General features: G+C 44.8%; 1 protein-coding gene across 1 annotated transcript in view; it reads left to right on the top strand.

Annotated features, from left to right (window-relative positions):
• The first annotated feature begins 576 nt into the window (after positions 1-576).
• Positions 577-27,770, top strand: part of adamts9 (ADAM metallopeptidase with thrombospondin type 1 motif, 9) — a 44,622-nt gene continuing 17,428 nt past the window's right edge. The window contains exons 1-28 of the mRNA XM_076156895.1: positions 577-984; positions 1,259-1,650; positions 3,449-3,611; positions 5,700-5,998; positions 6,827-6,910; positions 7,012-7,136; positions 7,248-7,288; positions 7,374-7,479; positions 8,136-8,282; positions 8,898-9,039; positions 10,294-10,398; positions 11,534-11,679; positions 12,062-12,243; positions 12,713-12,849; positions 13,474-13,591; positions 13,695-13,790; positions 14,892-15,058; positions 15,596-15,725; positions 16,895-17,021; positions 18,143-18,353; positions 18,476-18,640; positions 19,165-19,326; positions 20,061-20,180; positions 21,960-22,067; positions 22,154-22,321; positions 24,525-24,773; positions 26,122-26,283; positions 26,517-26,693. Of these exons, the coding sequence (XP_076013010.1) occupies positions 888-984; positions 1,259-1,650; positions 3,449-3,611; positions 5,700-5,998; positions 6,827-6,910; positions 7,012-7,136; positions 7,248-7,288; positions 7,374-7,479; positions 8,136-8,282; positions 8,898-9,039; positions 10,294-10,398; positions 11,534-11,679; positions 12,062-12,243; positions 12,713-12,849; positions 13,474-13,591; positions 13,695-13,790; positions 14,892-15,058; positions 15,596-15,725; positions 16,895-17,021; positions 18,143-18,353; positions 18,476-18,640; positions 19,165-19,326; positions 20,061-20,180; positions 21,960-22,067; positions 22,154-22,321; positions 24,525-24,773; positions 26,122-26,283; positions 26,517-26,693 (4,326 nt within the window). The 5' untranslated portion in view covers positions 577-887. The remainder of the gene's footprint in view (positions 985-1,258; positions 1,651-3,448; positions 3,612-5,699; positions 5,999-6,826; positions 6,911-7,011; positions 7,137-7,247; positions 7,289-7,373; positions 7,480-8,135; positions 8,283-8,897; positions 9,040-10,293; positions 10,399-11,533; positions 11,680-12,061; positions 12,244-12,712; positions 12,850-13,473; positions 13,592-13,694; positions 13,791-14,891; positions 15,059-15,595; positions 15,726-16,894; positions 17,022-18,142; positions 18,354-18,475; positions 18,641-19,164; positions 19,327-20,060; positions 20,181-21,959; positions 22,068-22,153; positions 22,322-24,524; positions 24,774-26,121; positions 26,284-26,516; positions 26,694-27,770) is intronic.

The raw sequence follows: 27,770 nt of genomic DNA, 5'->3' as shown, positions 1-27,770 counted from the left end.
ACGTTCTGCGTTTCACTAACTTCATGAAGAGTAGCTTTTACAGGGTATTTGAAGTGTTAAGTGTTCATATACAGCTCCTGTCTATGAACTACAGATCCAGGCAATGCCAAATATGTCCAAAATGCTACAAGTTACAAGAAAAGATCTGAGTGACCTGAAGTTCTTGTGTAAGTTTCCTGAAAATCATGTTAATCTATAAAGTCACAGGAGTTTAAATCACCTAGAATTAACATCATACATCATAATAACATAAATATCAGCAAGCTTAATGACTCTGTAAGTGATCATATTATGCCTCTGTACAGTGTGTATATGTGTGTGTGTAGGGGGGGTTAGAGTGGGGGGGGTCCTGAACACGCACGCTGACTGATGTGTCCCTGGTGTGTACACACGCATCCTGCTTTGACGTCTGCGTGACCGAATTCCCACCCATGTCTCTCTCTCAGTTGCGCGTACGGGAGTGGCTTTATTAAGCGCCCCGCGTACCTTTGCTTGCTTGTTCCCGCCCCTCTACACTCACTGCCGACGGGGGAGCACACACACACACACACACACACGTACACGCACAGTCTTACTACAAGCGTAGCCCACCGCGGTCGTCTGAGCAGCAGCAGCAGCAGGAGCAGCCCACCGCCCCTCTCTCTTGCCTCCTGCAGTATGCGTGTTCGCCAGGGGATCCGCGAAGCGCACTCGTCCCACCAGCAGCACCTCCACCACCACCACCACCACCAGCAGCAGCAGTCTACTTCACCGGCCGGAGATCCGCTCCAGAGTCGAGGATAGTCAAGTTGGATGAGGCAAGGGGAGGACCGGAGGCGGAAAGCCCGGAGTGACCGGAGGAACAGACAGGAATACACCGCGCCGCTCTCCTCCGAACGTGGACAATCATGCATGTGCTCTTCTGGGGCTTGGGGTTCCTGCTATTCCCTGATGTCTTGAACGTGGTCGCGTTTGCCGGGAGATCGCTTCACAGCTCCAGCACAGGTAAACCGACGTTGCTCTGACAACCACGGTGGTTGTTTGCCAACGCAAAATCAATGAATTTACAGACTTTCAGACAGGCGCGCAGCTTGCACTACTTTCTGGATGCCGAAAGTTCATTGAGTGGTTGTTTCCTTGCAGTGCACTCATGAATTTGCCGGGAAAAATACGCATAAATAGCTTAATTATAACATGTCCTTCAATGCATCTGGGCTGTTTGGTCTTAGATCGTCACGTTATTCGTAACTATGCTGTTGTTGTGCTTTTATTCCCGCAGCAAAAGAGGACATCAGCGTTTATGAGATTGTAACGCCGGTGCGAGTAAATGAAGCCGGTGACAAGCTTCCCACCGGCGCGCACTTCAGGAGGAAAAGGAGTTTGGAGGAGGACGCTGGTAACTTTACGGACCACTGGACCTCACTAAACATCCACTACAGGATATCTGCTTTCGGACAGAAGTTTCACCTCAATCTCACGCAGGATTCGGGATTTATAGCGCCCCTCTACACGGTGACAATACTCGGAGTACCGCGGGGAGATAATCTAACGGATTTCACCAGGGACGGGGAGGAGAAAGAGGAGGACACGGAGTTAAGACACTGCTTTTATAAAGGGCACGTCAATGCTGAGCCAGAACACACCGCGGTCATAAGTTTGTGCTCCGGACTGGTGAGTTTTTACGCACGGTTACGTTCCAGTGCCTGTGATGCCTTCACGGCCGTCATTTTCCTTCTCCTGCACAACGTTTTTATTGGCCGTGTTACTAACTTCCATCAGCTGTTTTACACACACACACACACACACACACACACACACACACACACACACACACACACACACACACACACACACTGCCTGTTGCCCTCACAAACATCACATTTTTTGAAAGTTAGCGCAAAAACGTGACGCAACATCGTAAAGAAGGCAACACTTTATGTTCACTTTGAAATGTTACAACAAGTTCTCTGCCATTTTTGACACTGAAGTTCGAATCAGTGTGTTTGATTTGGAAACAAGTGGGGAAACGTTTGAGACGCGACACGTTCAAAGTAATTTATAAGCAGCAAATACAGATGTTAAATAGTATCAAAACATATCCAAAGACCACCGCCTGATCCAATCCCCTCAGATCCACGCATCCCTCTCGCGTTGCAGTAGTAAGTGACGTCTTTACGCACGCATCTGGGGGGGAGGAAGGGGGGTCCCGGAGAGGTGCTGACGTTATCAGGACTCGGTTCCAATCCCAAGCTTGCTGAAGCATGAGTTTTGCAGCCAAGCGAACGTGGGGTTTGTACGGAGAAACCGCAGTTTGGCGATAGACACGAAGAAGAGGTCAATTCCTTCCCAGATGACACATTTACGGCCCTGCAATGAGCTTTGGGGACTTGAGCGTTGACATTTATGAACGTTTATCCAAGACCTCTAAGGGCTCATTCATTATTATTTAAAGGCTATGCTGCTGCTGAGCACTGATTTGTTAATGTACTCCCCCCCAAAAAATGGCAAAACTTGTTGTCTAGCAGGGAAACCTTCTCTTTCTTGGCCCTCCAACTTTACAGGGCAACCCGAGTGCAGGTTCAGGCACAGTAGTGGGACAGTATCTTCCCCAAGGGCACTCAGGAAGTAGGTTTCTCTTTGTGCTATTTGGCAGAAGGACAGTCTGCTCAGCCAACCCCCCTCCAGTCAGCACAATTTAACTCTTTTCTCATGTTTGTCAATTGTTATTATCACCAATTAAATAAAAAATACCATGATTGCAGCCTCAACATGCATGGCAGCCACGAGGTTTCCCCCATATGCAGGCCACCCAATGAGCTTTAAGTGAAAACCAGCCACCTTTTGCACATTTGCTTGCCTTGGCAGAGTCCTTATCTGGCCTATTGTAGAGTTCACAAGTTGACAAGTAGCACTAACAAGGAACGGTACACTGATAGGCATCATAGGTCCCATTAGTAAGCGTTTTATGTGCGTGCAATTTGGGTATTTTACCATATGATTGCACTTTAAATACAGTTTTTGCAAACTTTGTGTTATTTGTGGGATGGCAAACCAGCCACATTCCATTGTTTCCATGAATGCTTTCACAGCAAAACGCTCTAGTAGCAATAGTGTGATATGGAGACCCAGCGGATTGCACTTTTGCCCCATGGCGATCATTTCCTGCCTGGTCCTGTGTGGAGTTTGCGTGGTTTCTCAGTGTTTGCACAGGTTTCCTCAGGGTGCTCTACTTTTCTTTCCACAGTGCCAGAAAATTAGGGAAATTGTCTGTAGGTGCGAGCGTGAAATGCGTTCGCCTGTCAGTTTGTTTGCATGACTTCAGTAGGTTGGTGAGCTGTAAATGGCTGTGCACCTGTCTTTGTGCTCCAGTTCCCCTAGGGAGCCCCGAAGAGGAACACGGCAACGTTGGAAAGCAGTTGAGTAGTTTAGGTGGATAGTTTCTAATTGCTGTGCATTTTCTGCCGGCCAGCTCGGCACTTTCAGGTCTCCAGAGGGGGAGTATTTCGTGGAGCCCCTTCACAGCTACCAAGGGGAAGACTATGAAGAGGAACATACAAAACCTCATGTTGTATACAGGAAGAGTGCACCTGAGAAACAGACGTCTGAGGAGGACTCGGCTTGTGACACTTCAGGTACAAATGCACACACACTTACACCAAAGTTGCACAAACACTGCACATGTGCAGGCGTGCGAGTGAGATGGTTTGTCACTTGTGTTCCTTTACATGTATGTTCCCTGGCTATCTCGCCTTTTTATGATTGTAGTCCCCAAAGACGCAGCAATTGCATCATCCGGAGTTCCAACAGGAAGTCATCACAAAGACTGGAACAGTGATTTTGAAACACCTGTTTCTGTTTTAAACTTGCAAATCAGTAAGCAAAGATGTTGAAATGCAAAGATACAAAGAAAATTTTAATCTGGCATCGTATTGAGTCATATAACATATTCAAGAAGTAAGATTTACTGTGATGAGAGTGTTTAATTTGATACAAATCAAATTCCTAGTTTTGTCTCATTGGTGCCATCTAATGGCCGTAAGGGGCAATAACAGCAGACTGGTGAGAAACAACTCCAATAATTCCATGCGAAATGCAACTGTTGCAGCGAGGTGATGTCACTAGTTGACGCATCCAAACAAATCGACGAAAATGTTCTTTGTCTGTTCCAGCCCAGTTTTGAACCACTCGAATCTTAATTCTAACTTAATATGAAATACGTATCAGTTCTAAAGGCAATTCTTCACATCAGCTTTTTTTCTTTTAGCTTCTACATCAGCTCCTGTGCGTCCACAGTTTTCTCCCTTTTCCTCGTGTTTTCTGTCATTGTCTGTTTCTACATCAGCAAAACACTTACATGCTGCCACCTACAGGGCTGAAGGAGCTTTTGCGACATTTCCTCATACGGCGCTAAAAGTCTACGATTTCAGGGATTTCAACTCCAATACGATTCATAAAAAATCCTATACAGAGATGCGAAAAGTAAAGGTTGCATTCTCAGTGATATTGTCATTTCTAATGTTACTTATTGTGTGGCTGCGTGCAGTGAAACGTATGGCGTGAGGCTGTGTCAGCTCACGCGTCGTGTCTCAGCCTGCACAGTGCGCCGCCTGCAGCCACGTGGCCCCAGCAGCCAGGAAATCTTCCAGCGCTCGCACAGGAAAAATCATTTAGACGTTCACTCGGGTATCAGCCCATCTCAGTTTACCGCCCCGGCTTCCTGTTGACTCGCGCGCTTCCTCTGGGCCTCTGATAAGAGTGCCGGGTAGACCCTCTGCCGCGAAGATGCCCTGCAAATTACAATGATGCGCGCTTACAACAGCAAAATCATCACATCTAAGAAAATAAATCTGAATTATATTTGCTTTGTGTGCAGATGTTTGCCTCCAGTGTGTGTATGTGTTTATGTTCTGTTGATTTGTACGTATGTTTCTCTGCTCTATCCTGTCATTTGTGTGTGTTTGTGTGTGTGTGTGTGTGTGAAACAACATACTCTAGAATAAAACCTACTTTTGTCTGGGATTGTTTGATTCCTGAGGTTTCTTTGTTACCTCGATTTTAAGTTTGAAAGCTGCTCAAATCAGACTTAATCATCAGCGTGGTGAGTCAGATCGATTCACTCCTATGCTGCGTTCTGTGTGTGGCGTTGCTGGTGGTCCACAAACGTGTGGAGGAAACAATAAAACTTTGCCATTCAGCAGTTTTTGTTGCAGCGTCATGATTAAAATCAGACTTATTCCCTTGGGCGTTGGGGAGTTCTTCAACTGTTGCTGGTGCCTGGATTCGCCCTCTTTTGTTGTGCGCCTTACAGGTTTTGCTCCCTTTCTTTTTCTAATGGCGGGTTGCCAGGTTTACCTAACCTGAACTCTCTGCCCTCCTCTCTCTTCCCTCATGTGAGAAGAAGAAGAAGTAGAAGAGAGAAAATAAGACGCTGCAGGCAGTGTTCGTTTGTCAACCCACTCTTTTTGAGCTACAATAAACAAAAGGCAGAGAGGCTGTGACATATTTTAACAATATCCACTTCCAGACATCCAGCTCACCTCCTCCATCTCCACGGCGACCTTAAAAGGAATAAGCTGTGACAGCTGAGACTTAATCCTAAACACGTCCTCGTGACAACCATAGATTCACAACCTGTCCTCCCTGTGAGCGCACGCATCTCTCCGTCATCTGTCTTTGTATATTTACATGTCTCCATGTGCTTGTCCTCCCTGTTTCTTCAGGACACAAACACAGACACAAAAGGCACAAGCTGAGGAGACGGCCCGCGGCAGGGTCGGGTCCCACTCCCGCGGTCAGCGCCGGCATGTTCGGTGACGTGGAGTCGCTCAGTGCCGGGCTGGCCGCCGGCGGTAGACCATCAAACGGCAGCGGCGGCGGAGGAGACTCGGGACCTCACAGGAGATCAAAGCGCTTCCTCTCCTACCCGCGCTTCGTGGAGGTCATGCTGGTGGCCGACAGCAGGATGGTGGAACATCACGGCGGCAATCTGCAGCACTACATACTCACGCTGATGTCCATCGTAAGTTGTGCTCACGTAAAACAACGTCCTTGGTAAAGAGTCGTGATGGAAAGATTGGGAGAGTGGTGGAAGATTGAAGAGTGTAGCTGCCTGTGTGTGTGTGTGTGTGTGGAGCAGGCTTTAGTGGGAGGTTGCGGGAGTGAAAGGGCAGCGCAGGGCAGCGGTAAACAGCTCACTCTCAAACAGCAGAGCAGGGGTGCAGCTTTGATGAATGTTAAAAAGTGAGCTCAGGTATGTCACATAGGCTGCATACGGACACTTCAAACAGCAGCTTCTGCGGGCCTCTGGAGGGGGGTGGGGGGTGACCTATATTCAGGCGTTTGGCTACAGGCGGCCTTCTCCTTCTCCTTCACCACAGGGGCTCAGAGGGCCATTATCAAGCTGCTGCTCCTCCAATCAGCCCAAAGAGAGGAAGAGGCAGAGTGATATACACTGCGTCACATTGTAATTATAAGAGGAGGGGAGGAGAGAGGGGGGGCAGGGGGGGAAGGGGGGGGGGGGAGAGGAGGGGACATCCTGTGTTAATAATAATGCACGGCCATGACTGAAAATGAGATCTTTATGTCATGACTTAGTGTAAACAAACAAACTTTACCACGGTTTGCTGATAAGGAGGGCGTGGAGGGAGAGTAATGGAGCTGTGTCCACAGTGTCGAGTTGAGGTACAACTGCAGTGGCTACGACTAAATGATCTACTTCCTGTAATCCTGCACAGTTCTTTCATAAACACGGGACAAGACGCTGCCTTCTTCTGCTTGTTGGAGCGTCTTCCTGACATTAGAATCTTGCGATCAAAGAGGTTCATGTGGTTTTGCTTCCTTCACTCAGGTGTCTTCCATCTATAAGGACCCCAGCATCGGCAACTTGATTAACATTGTGATCGTAAAGTTAGTCATATTAAGCAATGAGCTGGTAAGTTTTGTACCTTTTGTTTTCAGCTTTATCGGGATCCACAAAATGAAGGTTTATACATGACGTTTTGTCTTGTCTCGTCTCGTTGTCTCTACCTTCAGGACGGTCCGGCCATTTCCTTCAACGCACAGACCACTTTAAAGAACTTCTGCATCTGGCAGCAGAGTCAGAACATCCTGGATGATAACCACCATTCTCACCACGACACTGCCATCCTCATCACCAGGTACCAGGATTATCAGCTCAAAGCAGCATTCTGACCAAATCTCTGACACCTTGGAATATATTTACACAAATTCTTGGGCTCCTCCTTTTCTAATCTTTACCTTCCCCTCAGGCAGGACATCTGCAGAGCCGTCGATAAATGCGACACCTTAGGTAAGTGATGAAGGGATTTTCGAAAAGACAATATGATGTGAAGACGAGCCGAAAGATGACGGTGGCCGCTTGACTCCCCGTGCAGGACTTGCAGAGTTGGGGACCGTCTGTGACCCTTACAGAAGCTGCAGCATCAGCGAAGACAACGGACTCAGCACCTCGTTCACCATCGCCCACGAACTCGGTCACGTGTAAGTGCATGTGAAAGGTTTGACTTCTAATTACGCGTCTCTGAAGGTCTTTCTGCACATCGCTTTCTGAACAGATGTGGGTCAAATAAATGGAGTGTTTTTGACAGAGCAGAGTGTTTTCCCTCGCTGGTGTCCTGATTTTTGGCCTCCGGTACATTTTTGAGGCAGAGGAGAGAAAAGCCACCACAAGAAATGTTGAGTACACAAGCTGGGTTCTAAGGATTGAAGCAAGAACCTTTGCAGCTCTCATGATTCACACAGAGGGAGAGCTGTGGCCTGTGTGTCGTCCAAACTCCCCACAGATAAATAAGCTGCCTTATTTCTTATACCGCATCCACGAACGCGTTTCCCACCATGACAGCAGTAATCAAGGATCAATGTTAACGTTAAAAACATGTGGCGGAACAAATTAAATTTAACAAACACAGGAAATAGATCTTCCATTACCGTCTGGTTGAGAAACAGAGAATTTTTACAGAATTTAATCGTTTTCGGTCATATTACACCCGAACTTGATCACTTGTTTTGTAAGCTGGAGCATATTTGAGAGATTTGGAATTCACTTATCCTGTCCATAACCCGTAGAATTGTCTCATATCTCTTTATTGTGATCTGCACGAGACCTGAATGTGTGTTTGCCCTCCTCTCTCTGTCAGCTTCAACATGCCGCACGACGACAGCAACAAGTGTAAAGAGGACGGAGTCAAGATCCAGCAGCACGTGATGGCGCCGACGCTCAACTACAACACAAACCCCTGGATGTGGTCCAAGTGCAGCAGGAAGTACATCACCGAGTTCCTTGAGTATGTGGCTCCCTTTATCCTCAGAACATTACAGAAAGATATTTGGGGACACTTGGAACAGCCTAAAACAAATAGTAAATAACTTGAATATTTTCCTTGTTTAAAGCTCCATTTCCACCATTATGATTCCATTCAGATGCAAGCGTTTCACAAGTATGTTTCTATAAACGTCTGTTACGAGCACGACGACAGCAAGCGGGGCGCACTCCATCTACGCGCATGTCGTTTCTTCCTCTCTTGGCCGGCTTTTAAGATCCAAACATAAATAAACCGTCCGTCAGCGTTTCTCAGGCCTGCCGCAGCCTCGGAGTCTTCCTCTCCCAAGGCTCCTCAGCTCACTGAGAAAGAGCCAGGAGCTCCTCAGGGAGGAAGAGTAAATGGGATAGTATCTGGCAACCGTCCTAACTGTCCTCCTCGCTCAATCTGTCCATGTCTTCTGTCCAACCCCCTCCCAAGAAAGCTCTTTAGCTCAGTCCAACTTATATACAGTATACCTGATCAAAACTAATGATCTGTGCAGTTGGGGTTAAATACACAAGTGACCTGTTTGTGCTTTCTTTCTGTTTGTGTCTCTTTCTTTTTCCTTTAAGTGGTTTTATTTTTATTTCTTAATAGCACAGGGTATGGCGAGTGCCTGCTGGACGAGCCAGCCCCGGGGCCCTACGGCCTCTCGCAGCAGCTGCCCGGACGCATATACAACGTCAATAAACAGTGTGAATTGATATTTGGCCCGGGAACACAGGTGTGCCCTTATATGGTAAGTGGAGAGGACGAGCGTGAGTCTGAGCTGTCGTGTTGTATACGTGTGTTTGTCACGAGGTGAAGCTGCGGCCTGCTGCACCGCCACAGCTTCAACTCGCAATTCGTCTGAAAACCGATACTGATTGTTTCCTTTGATAAAGAAGCAGAACAGGAAAAGGACGTGGGTTTCTGCCGATTGTATCTGGACTAAGTTGCAAGTGTGATTCCCTTGTCTTGCGTCAGCTGTGTTTCCCAGTCAGTCGTAAGCTTTCAGTTGCAATGGCAATGAAATGATGTGGTTGGATAAGGTTTGTTTGCTGATGGTGCGAGGTTAACATGGAGCAGCCTTCTGTGATCTGACTAAATGGACATCGGCTTGGTTTATAGTGACCATTTAGACAAAAATGAAGCATGTCAATCATGTCACCTCCATCTCTCCATAACAAAGCTAAGCAAAGTTTCTATAGAATGTTGTCCAAATATTTAGTCAGCCTGGCAAAACAGTCAGATCAGTTCCATGTTATCATGTTATCTTCAGCTCTCTGTGCCTGCGTCCTTTCCCTAGAGATCGTGAGGCGTTTTGTCACATACGCTCTCTTGCAGATCTAGTTAAATTCTTACATTTCCGCTGTAACGTATTTTCCTCTAATTAAAGATAAGATCGCTTAGATAATTCTTCGCCTTTAGTTGTCACACTAGAACATTAGACCTCACTAACCACCAAATCCTCTAAGTCTATCGTTCAAAGTTTCCATTACAGTTTTGCGAATTAACTTCATGAGCAACTCACCACCAAAGCCACGAGCGCAACAAAAAGTTTATTTTTCAATTTATGTCATTGTTTTCCACAATTCCACATTGCGCAAAAATGCCGATCAGCTTCTTAGCATCACAGCAAACCTCATTCATGTTAAGGAACCTTTACAAAACAAACATGGAAAGATGAATAAAGAGCATGAAACACATTAATAAGCGTGAGTGCTCTTTCTCTCTCTGGAAGGTCTATTCTATATTAGGGAAAGGTCACACAAACCGCTGACGCTGACTAAACGCGGTGTGATGGTTAAGAAAGCAATAACATTTGCAGTCACCCTCTGGCATAATGCTTGATTGTGTGTGAAGTTGGGTGTGTCTATAGCTTTGTCCTTCCCAGCTGCTGGCACTCGCAGTATGTGTCCTGTCTTGTAATATTTCCCACATTTAAGCACAGCTGTTGGAATGTCGGAGGTTAACACCTTGTATGTGTATGTGCGTGTGTGTGTGTGTTCAGACGCAGTGTCGTAGGCTGTGGTGCACCAGTCCCGAGGGTGCCCAGCGGGGATGCAGGACACAGCACATGCCGTGGGCAGATGGCACCGACTGCTCCCCTGGAAAGGTGAGGACAAAGACGCTTTTTAAAATTAAGAAGAGAGAATAAAACAAGATCATTAAGAGGAACATGTCCGGAGCAAGAGCTTGATCCTGATTTAGTGTTTAGATTAAGTTTGATGCCGGTGTGGTTCTGTGTAACTGACAATCCAAAGCCTTCTCAGTGATTCATCATGAAATTGTTTGCAGGTGTTTCAATAGAAAATGCAATATGACTCACAAAAGCACCTGCCAATAGCATCCAGATAATTACTATGATTTATTCTTCCTATTATTCTATTTTGATTTATTCTTCTAGGTTTTAACCTTTCAATAGTCACTTCATGGCTGATTTGTAACCTTGGCACTGTTGCCGATGCGTGTTCCTTTATCTGTCTAACATAACTACTGACCTTTATCCTACTTTTCACATCCCATTGAGATTAATAACCTCCTCTGTGCCAGCGAGTCCAGCCAAGATGAGCAGCAGAACAAAGTTTCACTGAGACTGAAAAAAAAAAACAGAAACACAATCACACTACAAAATGCAGAGCAGAACAACAGGAAATTGTCCTTCGAGCAGAGATTTAAAAGCGCCAAGTGAAGCCAATCTGTCAAATTTAAAGATTTCCTCCATTATGTTCCAAACAAACCAAACAGGGAAAAACAGGGAAAGACCATTTTCCTTCCTTTGTACGAGCGTAAGGAGCAGTATGAGTCAGACTGTGGATGATGGCGATGTCTTATTTCCCTTTACTATAACTGAGAAGACATGAAAGACAAATGGGCCGGTAGAGACACACATTTATGTCTCTTTTACGCCAACTTCCTGTCCCTGTCCCTCCAGAATGCAGCACAAGTGGAATCTGTTTGTTGTCTGGGGGGTTTAGATGATGAGTGGATGTATATACTTATCGACTCGTCCTATGTTCCTATGGAGACGCAGCCGTGTAATGTCTTCTTTTCGGGGTCATCTTTTTCCGTCAGCCTCACTGTCTAATTTCTCCCAGATTAGCATCAAAGCAGCATGTGACGCCAGCGCAGATTGAAGCGTTGCCGGCTACACGGATAAGATTTCACATACTCGCTCTTCTTCTCATTATTCTTCTTCATTTTCATCTGTCCTCATGCCCCCTCTGTCTTTTCTTCCTCTGTCATCGCAGCACTGCAAACATGGCGTCTGCATAGTCAAAGAGCACGACACCATGCCCGTGGACGGTGCATGGGGCGTCTGGAGTCCTTTTGGTTCCTGCTCGCGGTCGTGCAGCGGGGGCATCAAGATCGCCGCGCGCGAGTGCAACCGCCCGGCGTGAGTACTCCCTCGCTTTGTAGTCCTGCATGCCCAGTGGACCTTGTCTCCACTCCAGCCGTCCAAGTCAGTGTTCCATAAATCAGGGGAATTCTTTCCATAGCTCCATGCCTTTCATCCTGCTTTGATGGGAGACACATCACCTCAACGCCGGGAACAAAGCCAGCATCATCAGTGTTGCTGATTAGCCTGCTACAAGGAGTGATGCTACTAGCTTATGGAATTCTTTCAGTACTATAGCTTCTTTACAAACAAGCCATTTTAGGAGTGTAGCTTTGGGGCGCAATAATGGAATAATGGTTGAGAGTTTGATAGTTCCAGTCGAATGAATGATTCCTGGTCACCACATTAGACAGACGAAGGATCTGTTTCTTCCCTCCAGACCCAGGAACAGAGGAATGTACTGCGTGGGCCGCAGGATGAAGTTTCGCTCCTGCAACTCCGAGCCCTGCTCCAAGCAAAAGAAGGACTTCAGGGAGGAGCAGTGCGCCGCCTTCGACGGACGCCACTTCAACATCAATGGTCTACCTCCCAATGTCCGCTGGGTGCCCAAATACAGTGGAAGTGAGAATCAATCTCTTATAGCCCCACTTTCTCCCTTATCTGTCCCTTAAAGTACGCCAGCGCTTTGACAAAATTCCATACAAACTAGGTCACTGACATTGTTTATTAGTAAGTCATACGTTTAGTTAGATTATGATTTTTCCCACCACAACTTCATGTTGTGGTCAACTTCATTTTGTATCCTACAGTAATGTTTTAGCGCCTTCTCACATCAGTTTGTTGCCATAAGGTGAAGTAGATGAGAGAACGTTGTGAGGAGAAATACTACCCAAACATATATTTTAATAAATAGAACAGTAGAGTGGATCCATTCAAAGGCTTGTGGATCATAAGTGAACAGGAAATGTCTAAAATATCCCAAATTACCAAAAACCATTTCCCCATAATTGTGTAAAAATCGCTGGCGTATCACTAGACACAGACTTTGAGTGAAACTTGATGTGGGTCACTCTCTTGTCTCCACTCTTAGTTCTGATGAAGGACAGATGTAAGCTGTTCTGCAGGGCGGCAGGGAGCACAGCCTACTACCAGCTCAGGGACAGGGTCATCGACGGCACCCCGTGTGGACCCGACACCAACGACATCTGCGTCCAGGGCCTGTGCAGGGTGAGCGTCCCACAAGTCCTGTGATAGACTTCTACTCGGCTGCATGGTTATAAGATCTGCGACCAATACATTTCGGTTGGAATGCTTGGTTAATCAATATCAGCCAAAGTCCCGGAGAGACATGGTTGGTTGGCGTTTGGACAATGCTCTGCTACAAACGGTCAGGCTGTGGTTTAGTAATTTGTTTTGCTGCCTTTGGAAAGTTAATTTGACTCAGCCACGTTGCACGAATAAGTGAAGTTCTTCATCCGACAGCTTCCTTCACTTCAGCCATTATTACGCCGTTTTTTGAGCGGAGATTCATTTCAGATGTGCGTCAGTGATATGGACACAGCTCAGTCAGCCGTTGTGTAACACGTTTTAAGGTTTAAGATTGATTCCTTTTTCCCAGAACTGCATTTAGCTAAGAAGTCAAATGAGGATTGTGATTCTTCTCCCGTTGTGGCTCATTGCAAAGTGAAAGCGTTTGTCACTGAACATGTACAAAGCAGTTGAAAGTTGTATTGATTATGATTTAACGCTTCTATTTAGTCTGCCTGCCAGTGAATTGTCAGTTTTCATTCTCTTTTCGAACATCTGTTTTTTTATATCTGTTTTTCTCTCCTTCCCCTTTTACCCGAGCAGCAAGCGGGCTGTGATCATGTCCTGAACTCAAAAGCCCGGCGGGATAAGTGTGGCGTGTGTGGAGGTGACAACTCGTCTTGCAAAACTGTAGCAGGCACCTTCAACACCGTCCACTATGGTGAGCCACAGCCCTTTTCCCCCATTCAGTGGGTACAGATGATAACAGAGCTAAATATCCTCTTTTTTTGCTTGAGATAAACACAGTTTTGTGCCATTTGCAGGCTATAACGAAGTGGTGCGGATACCCAGCGGTGCTACAAATATCGATGTTCGTCAGCACAGCTACTCAGGGAAACCAGAGGATGACAACTACCTCGGTAAGACACGACGTCCAACATTGGTTATAACATCCATATTTTGATATTTTCAGCGTGTTTCGTATACATTTGTAAAGAGATGTTCAGTACTGTTTGGCTTTTAGATTTAAGTCACGTAACCCCAAGGATTTTGCTTACAATGCACATGCTGACAGGTTAATGAACCAGAGCTAGACCTGTTGGTTCCATTCCACAGAGAATTTCCAAGGTCTGCACGTGGCAGCTTTGACAGCTATTAGTGTGCACGTCTGGCTGGAGTCTGCATGCTTGCACATGAGCCAATGCTCAGATTGCCCTCTGGGTACCATTCCATGAAGACAGCAGTAGATATGTACAGTACCAGGGTTGATCAATATGTTCTAAGCCTATTTTTGAAGTTTCAGTCAGTTTCATTCATTTGAATGAGTGATTATAATGAACAAGTTCTAAGAGGTACCCAGCAGGCATGTGTACTTGGCAAAAATATGCAGTAATTATGTACTTGCATGAAAATGATTCAATGCCAAGTCAGCAGAAAATATTCCTGGAACTCCCCTTCCTGTTCTTGTGCCACTGTAAAAATGATAAAATTGATGCCAATTGTGGGTAGTATTCTATTGCCTGCATGCTTGAATGAGTTTCACCATGCAAGCCTCTGACACTTAAATGTCACACATACTCCTGTTGGTGTGGGTATGTGTGTATTTGGCACACAGTGGGGGATACGGGGGTTCTTGATTTCGCAAGAATGAGGGCTACGCTCTACAATGACGTTACTGTAATGTGTGAAACGGCAGCAAAATTAAAGGCAGGAAATAAGCTCCATAATCGCATTAGGGTGAATGAGTGCAGCAGCCCCCACATGGGACGTCTCCAGGAATAGAGGATTAATTGTACAAATAAGGCTTTTTGCTTCTTATTTCATGTTGTTTACTGTAAATAAATTAGTCATCCACTATGGTGATGATGAATATATTTAATATGTTTGTTCCGCTGTTCTGCCAGAATTATGATTTTCACAAAGCATGTTGCATGCTCATATACTGCACGTCTACAGTTGCCCGTATGGAGTTGTTACTCATTGGTGTTGATGAATTGATGTTGTTTCTTTTCTCCATGCAGCTATCGCAAATGGCCGTGGAGAGTTTCTGCTCAATGGAGAGTTTGTGGTCAGCATGTTTAAAAGGGAAATCAAAGTAGGAAGTGTCGTCATAGAGTACAGCGGCTCTGACCATGCCATTGAGAGGATCAACTGTACTGATCGCATCGAGGAAGAGATCATCGTCCAGGTAAATGCTTCTTATAGTGATGGTCCTGTATCATATGTAAGCACAGTCACAAATCTAGAACATTCACAGTGAAGATTGTTCATTTAGCAGGCAAAAACTGAGACTGAAAAGAAAACGCATGTTTTGTGTTAGGTGTTTTGTGGTTTCATGTACATTTTTGTGCAAGTCAGACCTTGATTTGTGAAGTTGTAATCGTTTCTAGCAGCCACGTCCAGAGTAGAGCAGACCTCGCTGGCCTTATGCCCTGTCTGTGCCGGTTGAATGAGGGTAATTTTTTACTTTATACTCCGCTATAGGCTTTATGGAGCTACTGTTTTTCATGCCTCTAGGGAGGGCCTTTCTCTGACTATGGACACTAACTATTCCCCTGACATATTTCTTTCATTTGCCACTGGATTAGGGTCTTTATTTCATGGGATCCTGGAAGCCTGCTTTATCATCCATATTCAAATTTTTTATCATTTATATTTGAGGACCATGAAAACTACATTTGCCCGTTCAGGTTGAAGTGGTTAATCCTCTGTTCTTCTTTTGTAGGTGCTGTCTGTGGGGAGTCTTTACAATCCAGATGTCAGGTATTCCTTCAACATCCCCATAGAGGACAAACCTCAGCAGTTCTTCTGGGATGCCTATGGGCCATGGCAGGAGTGCAGCCGGCTGTGCCAAGGTGAGGGGGTGGCACTAGCAGTTGGCAGAGAGGTGATGGGGAGCGGTTGGTGATAAATGGCGTGGTGAGGGTAAAGATGAGGTGAACGGGAGCAGGGAGACGTGGGAAACGGCGGACCAGAGGCTTTGAACGGTAGTGGATTGACTAAAGTTGACAGGTCCATGCAAGACATATAGGTTTGGAACAAGCTATAGAAGTTTTGCTTCATAGTATCCTGAGACCGCTTACCTTGCTTGGCACGACTGGGCGAGTGTGTTGGAGTGTGTGGGTGTGCAGGGGTGTATTGCAGGTAAACTCAACAACCCTGTTATGTGTTATGAGAATCGTTTTATCCCTTTAACACCGACCTGTCTGTACAACCAACAGTAAATTCCTAAGTGAAACTGATGAGTTGAGGGCAAACAGCTAAACGTCCTCAGCAAATTCTCATTCTCTGATTTTCGCTGTATTTCTGCAAGTGTGGGATGCAGGAAGCTCGAATTCACGTTGGACTGCAGAATCTGGTAACACGAGGCACTGACAGAATCTGCTTCCTGGAAACACAACTCTCTCCTATACAGTGGATGCACTCTGATTCAGGGCAGGGATGTCACGGGATAGCCGAAGAGAATCACACACACACACTCACACGCACACATACATGCATTACTTCTGATCCTGTGACAGTTCAATGGTTTATTTTGCAGCAGAGTAAGATGTTGCATCACATCAGATAACCATTTACAGATCTTGCAAATTAGGTCAGACAGCGGAGGTTGAGGTTGAAGTTATGAAACTTCACCCCGCATGCTCCCTTCTGGATATCTCATCACAGAGGCAAACTCAGCAAACTCAGCTCTCCTCATAAAAGATCATAAAATATGCATCATAAAGTCTCTGTGCTATGATTATCAGGATAAGCATTAAGTATTATGAAATTTTCAGGAAAAATGTCTCAAGAAACATTTTGTAATGTACTGAGAACCCCTGGATCATCAGTTTTAACGCCCTGATACTGTCCTAATGATAATCTGTGGTCTGTTTATTTTAATTCTTGAATTTTGGTCATAAAGAAAGAACAAAGGCAGCCAAAATACTGCTGTAGTTGCAACATTACTGCCTTTTACAGTATGTGGTACTCAAGAATGGAAAGTGAGACTTTGTCTGCTGTCTTTGTTGTGTCTTCGTAGGAGAACGCAAGCGAAAAATCCTGTGCAGCAGAGAGCCAGACAGGGTGGTGGTGTCAGACCAGAGGTGTCACACTGCAGCCAGGCCTGCCGTCCTCAGTGAGCCCTGCAACACAGAATGTGAAGTCAGGTACATGTATGTCCCTCCCTCAGTAGGATTACTTGGAAACCGACGGCCAGGTTGGTCTGTCCAGGAAAGAACTGGTCGGCCTGGTGATGGCGCTGCAATTGAGCTTGAAGTCATAGAATAGAACAGGGGTGTCAAACTCATTTTAGTTCAGGGGCCACATTCAGCCCAATTTAAACTCAACTCAGGTACAAGTACAGATTGAAAAATCTTTACATTGAACAAACAAATCTTTTTTACAAATCTTATCATGGAGAACCTGAAATTTCTTAAGAAAAACAAGTGCAATTTCACCAATAAACAATGATAACAATACACGATATATAAAACTTCACTGCCAACAATACAGGAGGGAAATAATAATAATCAATAATGATAATGTGCTTGCTATATGGAGAGAAATTATAGAGAAATAATAATAGCAAACAACAATCAATGTAATGGTCAAAGGCATTTCCGTAGTAAACACGCAGCATTTACTGAAAAGCACCAAGCTGGAGATGAACGTAAAAGAGCAATTACGACACTGCTGCGGAAAGCAAATGTAATTTCAAGAAGATTGTAAGGCGCGGAAAGCCGTTCACAGACGGAGATTACATGAAAGAATCAGTTATTAAAAATCACAGAATCCATTCAAAAGTGAAGTGAAACTGCCTTCCTGCTGCATCTATTTTTCTCTTGGACATTTTGGGATCGTCTGTAGGTAGCCTATTTCTCCAAACCACTTGGAACAACAGTTTGATCAATCACCTTGGTTAAACGCTGATGTGCAAACACTGCATTTTAGTGGCGGGATGTCATCACTTTGCAGGTCAGACAATTGGCATGCATTGTGGGAAATGTAGTTTATGGACAATAAGGCTTATAAGCAGCATAGACGTCTATTTTGCTCTTGTGAGCCACATAGAAAGATGTGGTTGGCTGGATTCTGCCCATGGGCCTTGAATTTGACACATGTGGAATAGAGCATTCTACATTCACACAACCAGCGTTTCAGTTTCCTAACTATGAAATTGCCAAGATGACTTCTGAAGCCATTCTGTGAAGTCATCTGTCATTTAGAGGGACTAAGAATTCACCTTCGATCGTACCCCACTCACCTGTCACCTTTGACCCTTACTCAGGTGGCACGTGGCCCGCAAGAGTGAATGCACGGCCCAGTGTGGTCTGGGATATCGCACCCTGGAGATCTTCTGTGCCAAAATCAGCCACGTGGACGGCAAGACCCAGAAGGTGGACGACCGCTACTGTAACAACCAGCGCAAACCGGACGACAAGGAACGTTGCCATGGCGACTGTAATCCGGGTGGATGGGAGTACTCACCTTGGTCAGAGGTGAGATTGTCGTAGCTAACACTGGATGCTATTCAGCGTGATCCAAACGTTTGTCCAATGTGTTTTTGTCATGTCGTTGAGTGTGATTATACTCACCAAAAAACCCAAAATTTGTGTTGCAGTGCTCGAAAAGCTGCGGCGGTGGCACACGGCACAGAGGAGCGGCATGCAGGAAGGCAGGAGAAATGGCCAGCGACGAAAGCAAATGCAGTCAACGGGAAAAACTGACCGCCCAATCCTGCAATGAGTTTATCTGCCCACAGTGGAAGACAGGTGACTGGTCTGAGGTCAGTGTGGATCTTTTCTCTTGGATAAGGATATGTTGAGAAGATGCATATGTTTATATTCTGTATCTCAGTTTACTCAATGCAACGTGAAACTGTCAGCTCCCAATGTAAATAGTTTGATTCGGCAACGATCTGGGTCAAGTCGCAGTATTTGATTCGTCCCCTCCTTTCTCTGTACTATGTGATTGTAGGGTAACATTGTATTTAACTGCCCCACAGTTTACACACTGTAGAGCTTTGGGCTGCATTCCAGGAATATTTCAGAACTCCCATGCGGTGCTCCTAAACGCCAACTGCCGCACTGCACTGTACACACATGCACTGTACTCACACTCAAAACAAACACACTTGGCCTGTGTTTGGTCCCTTCCAAAACTTTCAGTTTTGAAGTCTGCGTATATTATCTTACACACCAGCGAGCGTCCATGCTCTATTGTGAGCCAGAATGCCACTCAGCTCAAAGACTACTGTGTACTTTAGTGGTACATACACAAATATTTGTATTTGTCACTTGTACCCTTCAGTGCCTGGTGACTTGTGGAAAAGGCTACAAGCATCGGCAGACATGGTGTCAGTTTGGTGAGGATCGCCTGGACGACCACTTCTGTGGCTCATCTAAACCCGAGTCGGTGCAGACCTGCCACCAGCAGGAGTGCGCCTCGTGGCAAGTGGGACCTTGGGGACAGGTGAGGGTTATGAGCGTTCGCAATAATTTTGTCATTCATTCCTCTCCAAAGATATTTCCCTTAGCTCACCTTTTATCATATTGCACAGACGTTATAATATGCAAATTTAAACTAAAGCTTTTCTGCAGGGCAGAGTGGACTTTAATGTATCTTTGTCATAGCTGTTACACTTTAATGACGCTTTCTTCTGCGCTTCTCTGAAATCTTTTGTCACTTATTCTTTAACTGAATATTTTAAATGTGTCTGGCTTTTTGTGCGTTCATTCCAGGTGTCCCTTCATGTTGTCATCATTCCGTATTTATTTCTTATTTATTTCAAAATGCACGGCCGGCTCATCGGACCTGGTAGAGAACTGTATATAATTTACACATAATCCATTGCATACTTGCTTTGACTGGACCTGTGCTTTCCACAGAAGCTTTATAGCGGTGTAGCATCTGTGTGTGTGTTTATGTGCATAGAGAACCCAACACTCAAACAGCGCAAGAGACTTTTGTGACCTCCTCTCTCATAACATCAGACATTCATGATAGATTTGAGGCTGTTTAATGAAGCGCAGCTGAGTAGTATCTGGAGTTACAGTGAAGCAGAAGAGAGTGCGGGTTACCACTCCTCTAACATGGCCGCAGTGCGATGCTGATGAATTATAGTTACGTGTGTATTATGATCTCTAAGTCTGATTCTTCCTTGATCCCTTCTTTTTTTACACACATTTTTCTGTCTGTGAACCCAGTGCACTACCTCATGCGGGCCAGGCTACCAGATGCGAGCGGTGAAGTGCGTCGTCGGCACCTATGGCACTGTCATGGACGACACCGATTGCAATGCTGCGACGCGACCCACCGACACCCAGGTAAGGCAGACGAGCGGCCACCCTCCCTCTAAACACCTGCTCAGGTCATTTCACCTTCTGCCCTCCATCAACTGCCAACATGGTCACTGCAATAACAGAGGAGTGTTGTTCCTCGGTTATAGACTTGTACTGTGAGGCAGAAAGGAAGCATCCACCTTTCGGCAGACATACACACACACATGCACACACTCACAGACACACACACACACACACACAGAGTAATAAAAAATATACCAGATTCATTTCCACCTGGTCTCAATAAAGCCATGCTGTCTGATCTCGTCTGGTCTGGAGGGGAAAGGAGAGGGGGGTGGGCGGGGGGCTATGCTGACCTCACCATCCCCACATGGAGACACATAACTGGGACACACTCGCTCAGTACTTTTACGTGCGCTTTAAAACTTTCATTTTGTACAACTTAATGTACTCAAATTGACATATACCTATGATTAACAGACCTACATTGTTTGACAGACCCATATTGTTTTAAGTTCATCTTAATCAGAGTATGCTGCCTCTATGCATTTCCTCAGTTCCGTGTATATATACGACTTAAACTCGTTTTTGTATCTGGAGGGTTCCTCAAGGCAATTGAGGTCAAACTGAAGTTTTATTTACGCTTTGTACTTACTAATATGCCTAAAATTGATGCTACAGTTTTATTTTTCTTTCTTTTTCTCTATCTATATTTTTCTTTTTATTCTCTGGTGGGGCATTTCACTAGCTCAGGTTTATATCCGGAATTCTGTGTCGTCTACATCACTTTTTGAAATGAGTCCATCACACATGAGGAAACACATGTAGAGAAACCTATTTCTGAGCTGAATGAGGGTTTTGTCTGGTCAGTGCAGGGTTTCACCCCATTTCAGAGGGCTGAGTATGCAGAGTCAGGATGAGGCCCCCCTCCAGTCACAGCAGCTCTTAATTCCGGGGCCTGGGTCGGCCAAAGCCAGTGACCCTGAAGCAGTTGGCCCACCTCACTGTGATTCTAACCAGCCAGCCATGAAGTGGGCCACCAGGCCACCAGACCCACCACCACCAGCCGCCATGCAAGGGCTAGACAAAAGGGGGAACAGATATGTTGTTGGATGGGATGCAAGGAAGACAGAAGAAGACATTTTAGTAACACGGCAACAGCTTCACAAATTATCTCTAAACAAACCTTGTAACTGCCACATTTTATCAGTATGTGAAATGTGATGGCGTCTGTGGGGTGCAAAGCGGGTCTAACCCTGCCATGAGGCCTGTTTGCTTCCGATAGAAGGAGTGTGGAATGTGGAGCCCACTCCAAGCTCGTGCAAACTTGATTAAGGCCCTCGTCCCCCTAGGACCAGGGGTCAGAGAGCACCAGAGAGGGCACAGGGGCAGAAGAGGAAAGGGCGGAAGGTGAGAGACAAGGGGGCGGGCGAGGGGAGGAGCTTAGAACCACGCCAGCATGGGCATTGGAGCCCTGAATACCACTCCACTATGACCTGTTATGACAGGGATCAGGGCTTTATGCTGAGTGGCTTAATGCAACAATCCATAGTTTGAACTGGCGGGGCAGACCCTGTCCACGTTGTTTTGGTAAAGTGGGGGTGTGAACATGGTGACGGGAAACGCACTACTCGCAAATGTAGAGCGGGATGAATTTAACGGATTATGTTCTGCTCTGATGTCAGAGGTGGCGCTTGTGTTTTGTAATCGTCGTCACACATTGTTTTACTCGATGCTTTTGTTCATTACTTCATGAATGAGTGTGTTTGATTAACAAGTGTCCTCCCCCCTCCTCTTGCTCAGGACTGCGAAGTGTCCCAGTGTCCCAATAGCCACCCTTCTCCCCCAGTAAAGAAAGTGCCCCTCCATCAGGGTTACAAAACCCAATGGCGGTTTGGTTCCTGGACACAGGTTGGTCGTCCTCTCACATCCTTAAATCAGCTCATTAGCGTGTTGGCGTTCAGTTTGTCTGTTAACCTGTCTACTCTCTCTAACAGTGCAGTGCCAGCTGTGGAAAGGGGACGCGGATGCGGTATGTGAGTTGCCGTGACAACCAGGGTGGTGTAGCAGAAGAATCTGCGTGTGCCCACCTGCCAAAACCGCCTGCAAGAGAAGTGTGTTCTGTAGTGGCCTGTGGACAGTGGAAAGTGCTGGAATGGTCATCGGTAAGAGACCCACGATAGTACTGCAAGTGTTTGTCCTTACTGCGATTGAAGTATACATGACGTGCAGCGTAAGCGCAGCATGTGGCGAGTCTTCCCTTTGAGGAACTGCACTCAGCTTACTCTAATTAAGACATTTACATGGCTGAATAAATCAATTTAAGTTGACTTTTTAAATAGTGGGTAATAAACTTAAACGTTTAACCACATCAGCAACGTCAAAGCCTTCTGTGGCCAACAAAAGTCAACTTAAACTGGCATGTTTGTGTGGGTATGCCTCCTTTTTTCCAAGAATCACATTCTCTTTTTTTTTCAAAATTCTGTTACTTGGAATGAGCATACTTGGATTTCTGACCCAGTTATGTGAAATTCTCTTAAAATTTACATTGTTGTGCACAGCAAATCAATTTTCTTCTGCTGACAGTTTAGAAAATGCCATCAAAGCTGTTTATTGCTGTTGACTCTACAAGCATTTTCACTCAGATCTGCATCTCATTATTGACAGGCTGCATTGGTGATTAACTGTCATCCATCCATATTTCTAACCAGATGTGGTTCTTCTTTCACACTTTATTTATTTCAGTTAAGTGATAAACACTGCATTGTTTTTGACTTTAACTGACAATCAGTGTTTGCACTTGCGGTGTGTATACAATATGTGCTTGTGATGTGGAAACGGGTGGTAAATAGCAGTAAAGGGTGAATCTTTGCTTGGACTGGAGTGAGACCAGGAGCAAAGAAGAGTGTGTATGCGTGAGTAAAAGAGAGAGAGAGGGAGAGAGAGAGAGGTAGAGAGAGAGAGAGAGAGAGAGAGAGAGAGAGAGAGAGAGAGAGAGAGAGAGAGAGAGAGAGGGAGGGAGGAATCGGAGTAAGGCAAAAGGTTCTTGAGTGGAGAGATGCAGCTGAGGGGCTCCAGCCTTGTTTACAGATGGTTCTCATCAGAATCCTTGTGAAACAGTGCAGCCAGCCTGGAGCTCTGGTCACCACACACACACACACACACACACACACACACACACACACACACACACACACACACACACACACACACACACACACATGCTCACACATACACACGCACACATGTACCAAAGAGCCAAAGATACTCATTGACCCCCAGTCCCAGCCGTGCACACACATACACATGAACCCTCATTAGATTTACTAAACCAAAGCAAAGAAGTCTATTTATACTCCTGACACATACAACAGATACTTATTATTGTTCTCAGTGTGTAAAACATTCGTATCTAATCCAGCGACAGCATCATTTGATATCACATTGTATACATTAACCTTATCTATGTAAGACTCTAGTAGGGAATTCCCTTCAGCCTGAGCTTAAGTACAGCGCCCCTCTTTTCATGAAGCCCCTAACAGTGTGACAGAGGAGTGTAAACCTCTGGACACTGTAATCCCAGGCTATGTTTCAGAGTGGACAGCTGTTGCATAAGCACTGCATAATGGATCTCCCTATGCAAGACAGAGATTGTAGAGAAGATAACTGGAGCACCATTATTGCTTGGCAGAAGATATGAAGGCATTATGATATACAAGGGAGACGTGCACATTTGGGGCCTTTAACCAGTTAATACCCAAAAGATTTTTACCAAAAAAAACGATTGAAACAGTCTCCTTATTATACTTTCTCTAATACACAATTCTGTTGGAAGAGTGTTGTACTATGATCAGTAACGTCCTTATGGCAACTAATGTGTCTCTAGCCTGTTTCACAAGCTCGGTAGCAGCATTCCAGCTAGCTACAAATTAGCATTGCCTCTACACACTATCATTGCCCTCTAGTTATCCCTGCACAAGTTGGCAAGTTATCTGAAATGCAACAAGAAGTCAACAGTAACATCCTGAAAAATGTCTTATTACCGAGGTCGCATTTCACAATTGATAGAAATGTGCATTTTATTATGTAAGTCTAAAGGCTATCTACTTCTATGTAGCAGTCTAGAAGTTGTATTTGACTCTGCAGTTATTAGGCTAGAGTAGAGTTATGACAGCTGGATTACTTTAATGGATAAGTGTATATCCATTAAAGTGTATATATGTATAAGTGATTTGTTGTTCACGTGCTTACACTACGCAAATTATCGCTCTATGTAATGAATTTTATGATTGCACCTCATGTTTGCCTTCTTTATTCTTTACTGTTTACTGTTACTGACGTGTATTCTGTAAACCTGTGTGCTTTCAGTGCTCAGTAAGTTGTGGCCAGGGGAAGACAGCACGTCAGGTACTGTGTGTCAACTTCAGCGACCAAGAAGTGAATGCTAGCGAATGTGACTTGGATGATCGTCCTACCACAGAGCAGGACTGTGCCATGTCTCAATGCCCGTCCCATTCCAGTGAGTCCCGACCTTTCCCGTCCGCACCAAACGGCAGCATCAGGAACAACCTGCCCCACAGCCAATCGCAGCAATGGCGGACTGGACCCTGGGGTGCGGTAAGGGATCTTATGAATTCTAAGTCACTGCAGCAAAGCATTTGTATGGAGTCTGAGACTTGAGTTACCATAAATATGTGGGCCAAGAGACAAATGGATTGCTGAAACAGATGCGTTTGGTTCACAACTGTGTCATGATTCCACTGTAGTATTGGCACTGTATTGATTTTGTTGTGACCCTTACAAATGTTTGCATCATCCTACGGTCATATTGTTTACTGTGTGAGTGGAAAGAATTTACTCATATCTGACAGCATTGAAGTTCTTACCCTCTTTTTAAGATCCATCTGTGTCTCACAAAATTTAGCTGTTATGAGCATTCTTTCTTTTCAGGAAAATTGCATCTGAAATATGTCACTGACATTGTTTATTGTTTGTTTTTGTTTACTTGTAAAATTGAGCATCTTTAAGATTTTTGGCATTCACTTACCAGGCTGTTGTAGCCGTAGAATGGAGATGTATGGATATGTGGAACGCGTCTAAAAGCCTCTAAAAATTCCTCTCAAAATTCCTCTACATGACATTCTATGTTTAGTAACATATAAATCTGTTCACTGTTGCAATAGAAAGGATTTTCCTATGACATTTGACCCTGAAATATCCCATAACGAGATGGAGCTGGGAGAATGTTTCGAACATATAGGCCCAAAATAGCACACAAAGAAAAAATGTACTTGACAAGGCGTTACCGTCACACAGTTCTGTTTGGGAATCCACAAGATACGTTTATCTTTTATTGCGGCGTACGTAACTTCTATATTTGAGCTGTTGAAGAAATGGCAGCATGGATCCATAGCGGCCTACAGACCTGGTAAGTGAACACCAAATATCCAGAATGCTGAATCTTACAAATAAAAAGTCAGTGACCTAGTTCAGATTTTATTTTCCCCAAAATGATTATATTTTGTGGAATCGCTGGTGCATGACTTTAACACAAGGCTATAGCCAGTGTGCTGTAACACTTCAGGACAGTGTGATTAGTGTGGGTTAGTTAGTATCTCTGTCCCAAAAAAACTTTGACCTTTAAGTAACTCTGGGAAATGATGCAAGCTATTCCTGGCATCTCTTCCTTCCTCTAGACTGAGGATGTGCTGTTTAATATAGCATCAGACATGGTTCGTTATTTGACACAAGATGTTGCGTAGCATTGTTCTTTGAATTTCTGCTATTTAGTAGGAGTGAACACACAAGTGCATATGCTGCACTTTTATGATTATGTTATTTGTGTGCGTTGTATATATCAGGGGCTCGTGTAGACATACAGTACATTGCACTGTTCAACTGTGTGTGTTTGTGTGTGTGTGTATGTGACCGATCTACCTGACCACTTGCATTCCTCACCCAACAGTGCTCTAGCACATGTGCTGGAGGCTTTCAGCGTCGTGTAGTTGTGTGCCAGGATGAGAACGGCTACGATGCCAACAGCTGTGAGGATCGCGCCAAGCCCATCGAGCAGCGCTCCTGTGAGTCCGGGCCGTGTCCGCAATGGATCTATGGCAACTGGGGAGAGGTAAGACAAGCACTCAGCCTACCATTTGCCCCGGCTGGTGTGTCTTTCTTGCCAGACACTAGTCAGTCAGTCACTCTTAAGTGGAAGGAAATTTGTCTACTTTAAGATTCATGATATTCATTTGCTTCGATTGTGTAGGTTTTAAGTTAGTGCTAGATTTCCTGCTCTATACACACAGTATTGGCAGACTGAAAATGCCTGATCACACACAATTTTCTTCCTATTGTCTGCAGTGCACCAAGCCATGCGGCGGTGGCATAAAGACAAGACTGGTGGTATGTCAGCGTCCAAACGGGGAGCGGTTCAATGATCTGAGCTGTGAGATTCATGACAAGCCACCAGATCGTGAGCAGTGCAATACTCATCCGTGCCCGTCTAGCCCCCACTGGAGCACAGACCCTTGGAGCTCGGTACGCTCATAATCAGTATTCTATACCTTGTTTAACAACCTATTTACAAAGTAACAGTACAGCATTACATTTTATACAGACAGGATGTGCTGAACATATCAAACCCTCCCTTTTTAGTGTAACACAGAGGATTTCATGTACGAAATGTGCCAAGAAATGTGTATTTTAATGACAAAACCAATTAACACCTTGATGGATATTGTCCACAAAAGACAAAGAGTCATTTGCATTTAGTTTATTTCTGTATTATGTTTTCATTGACAAAATACAAATGACTCATTATATGGAGCAAATACATCAATACATAAATGTTACTTGACTTTGTCATGAAAATATAAATTTTGTGGCACATTTGACATAGGAAAGCCTCTGTGTTGCACTCGGTGCTCCATACCCCTCAGCGCCCTCTCTGGTGCCTGCGATTGGTCATTGTTCAAGGTTTTTGGAAATTTAACTGCTGTTGCACTTAAATGTGGTGAAGTTACTTTCACTAACAATATGCCAAAAAGTACAACAACGTGCTTCAATGACCTATGTGAGCACGAGAGCATCAGTCTTAGTAACCATAAAACTGTTGAGCCTTGTATCAGTATTAAAATAAATTCAGGATGACTTTGTACTGCAATCAAAGTTAGTTTGTAAAATATTGTTTTTTAAGATAATTTATTAAGATATATGTCCTTTTATCATTTGTACTGTATATAGCATTTACTTTTAAAACGTTTCAATTTGTGTCTTAGCTCTTTGTATTCACTCATTTAGCCAAACCTTGTTCATATGCAAATACTGATGAATGTTTTTGTATATCAGGAATATATGATGCTTTGTTGTATTAGAATCCAAAGAATGGATAATCCCATAATCCCACAGTGTTCGGTGCTACACAAAACTGTTGGTTGTTCAAGTATGAACTTTAAAGCACCATCACACAAGGGGAATATATTTGGGCTGTTTACTTTGGAAAACTATATAGTTCATCTTTGTAATGGTTATTGTATCAAAAATTCAATTTGTCTCAAGGCACATGTGGTTTTTTAGAGTTACTAATCTTAATTTTACACTTTGTTTTACAGTTCA

This window comes from Genypterus blacodes, unplaced genomic scaffold (genome assembly GCF_046128005.1).
Source record: "Genypterus blacodes isolate CSIRO-AG114 ecotype Tasmania unplaced genomic scaffold, CSIRO-AGI_Gbla_v1 ptg000070l_1, whole genome shotgun sequence".
Taxonomy (NCBI): domain Eukaryota; kingdom Metazoa; phylum Chordata; class Actinopteri; order Ophidiiformes; family Ophidiidae; genus Genypterus; species Genypterus blacodes.
This window is presented reverse-complemented; position numbering and strand designations above follow the sequence as displayed.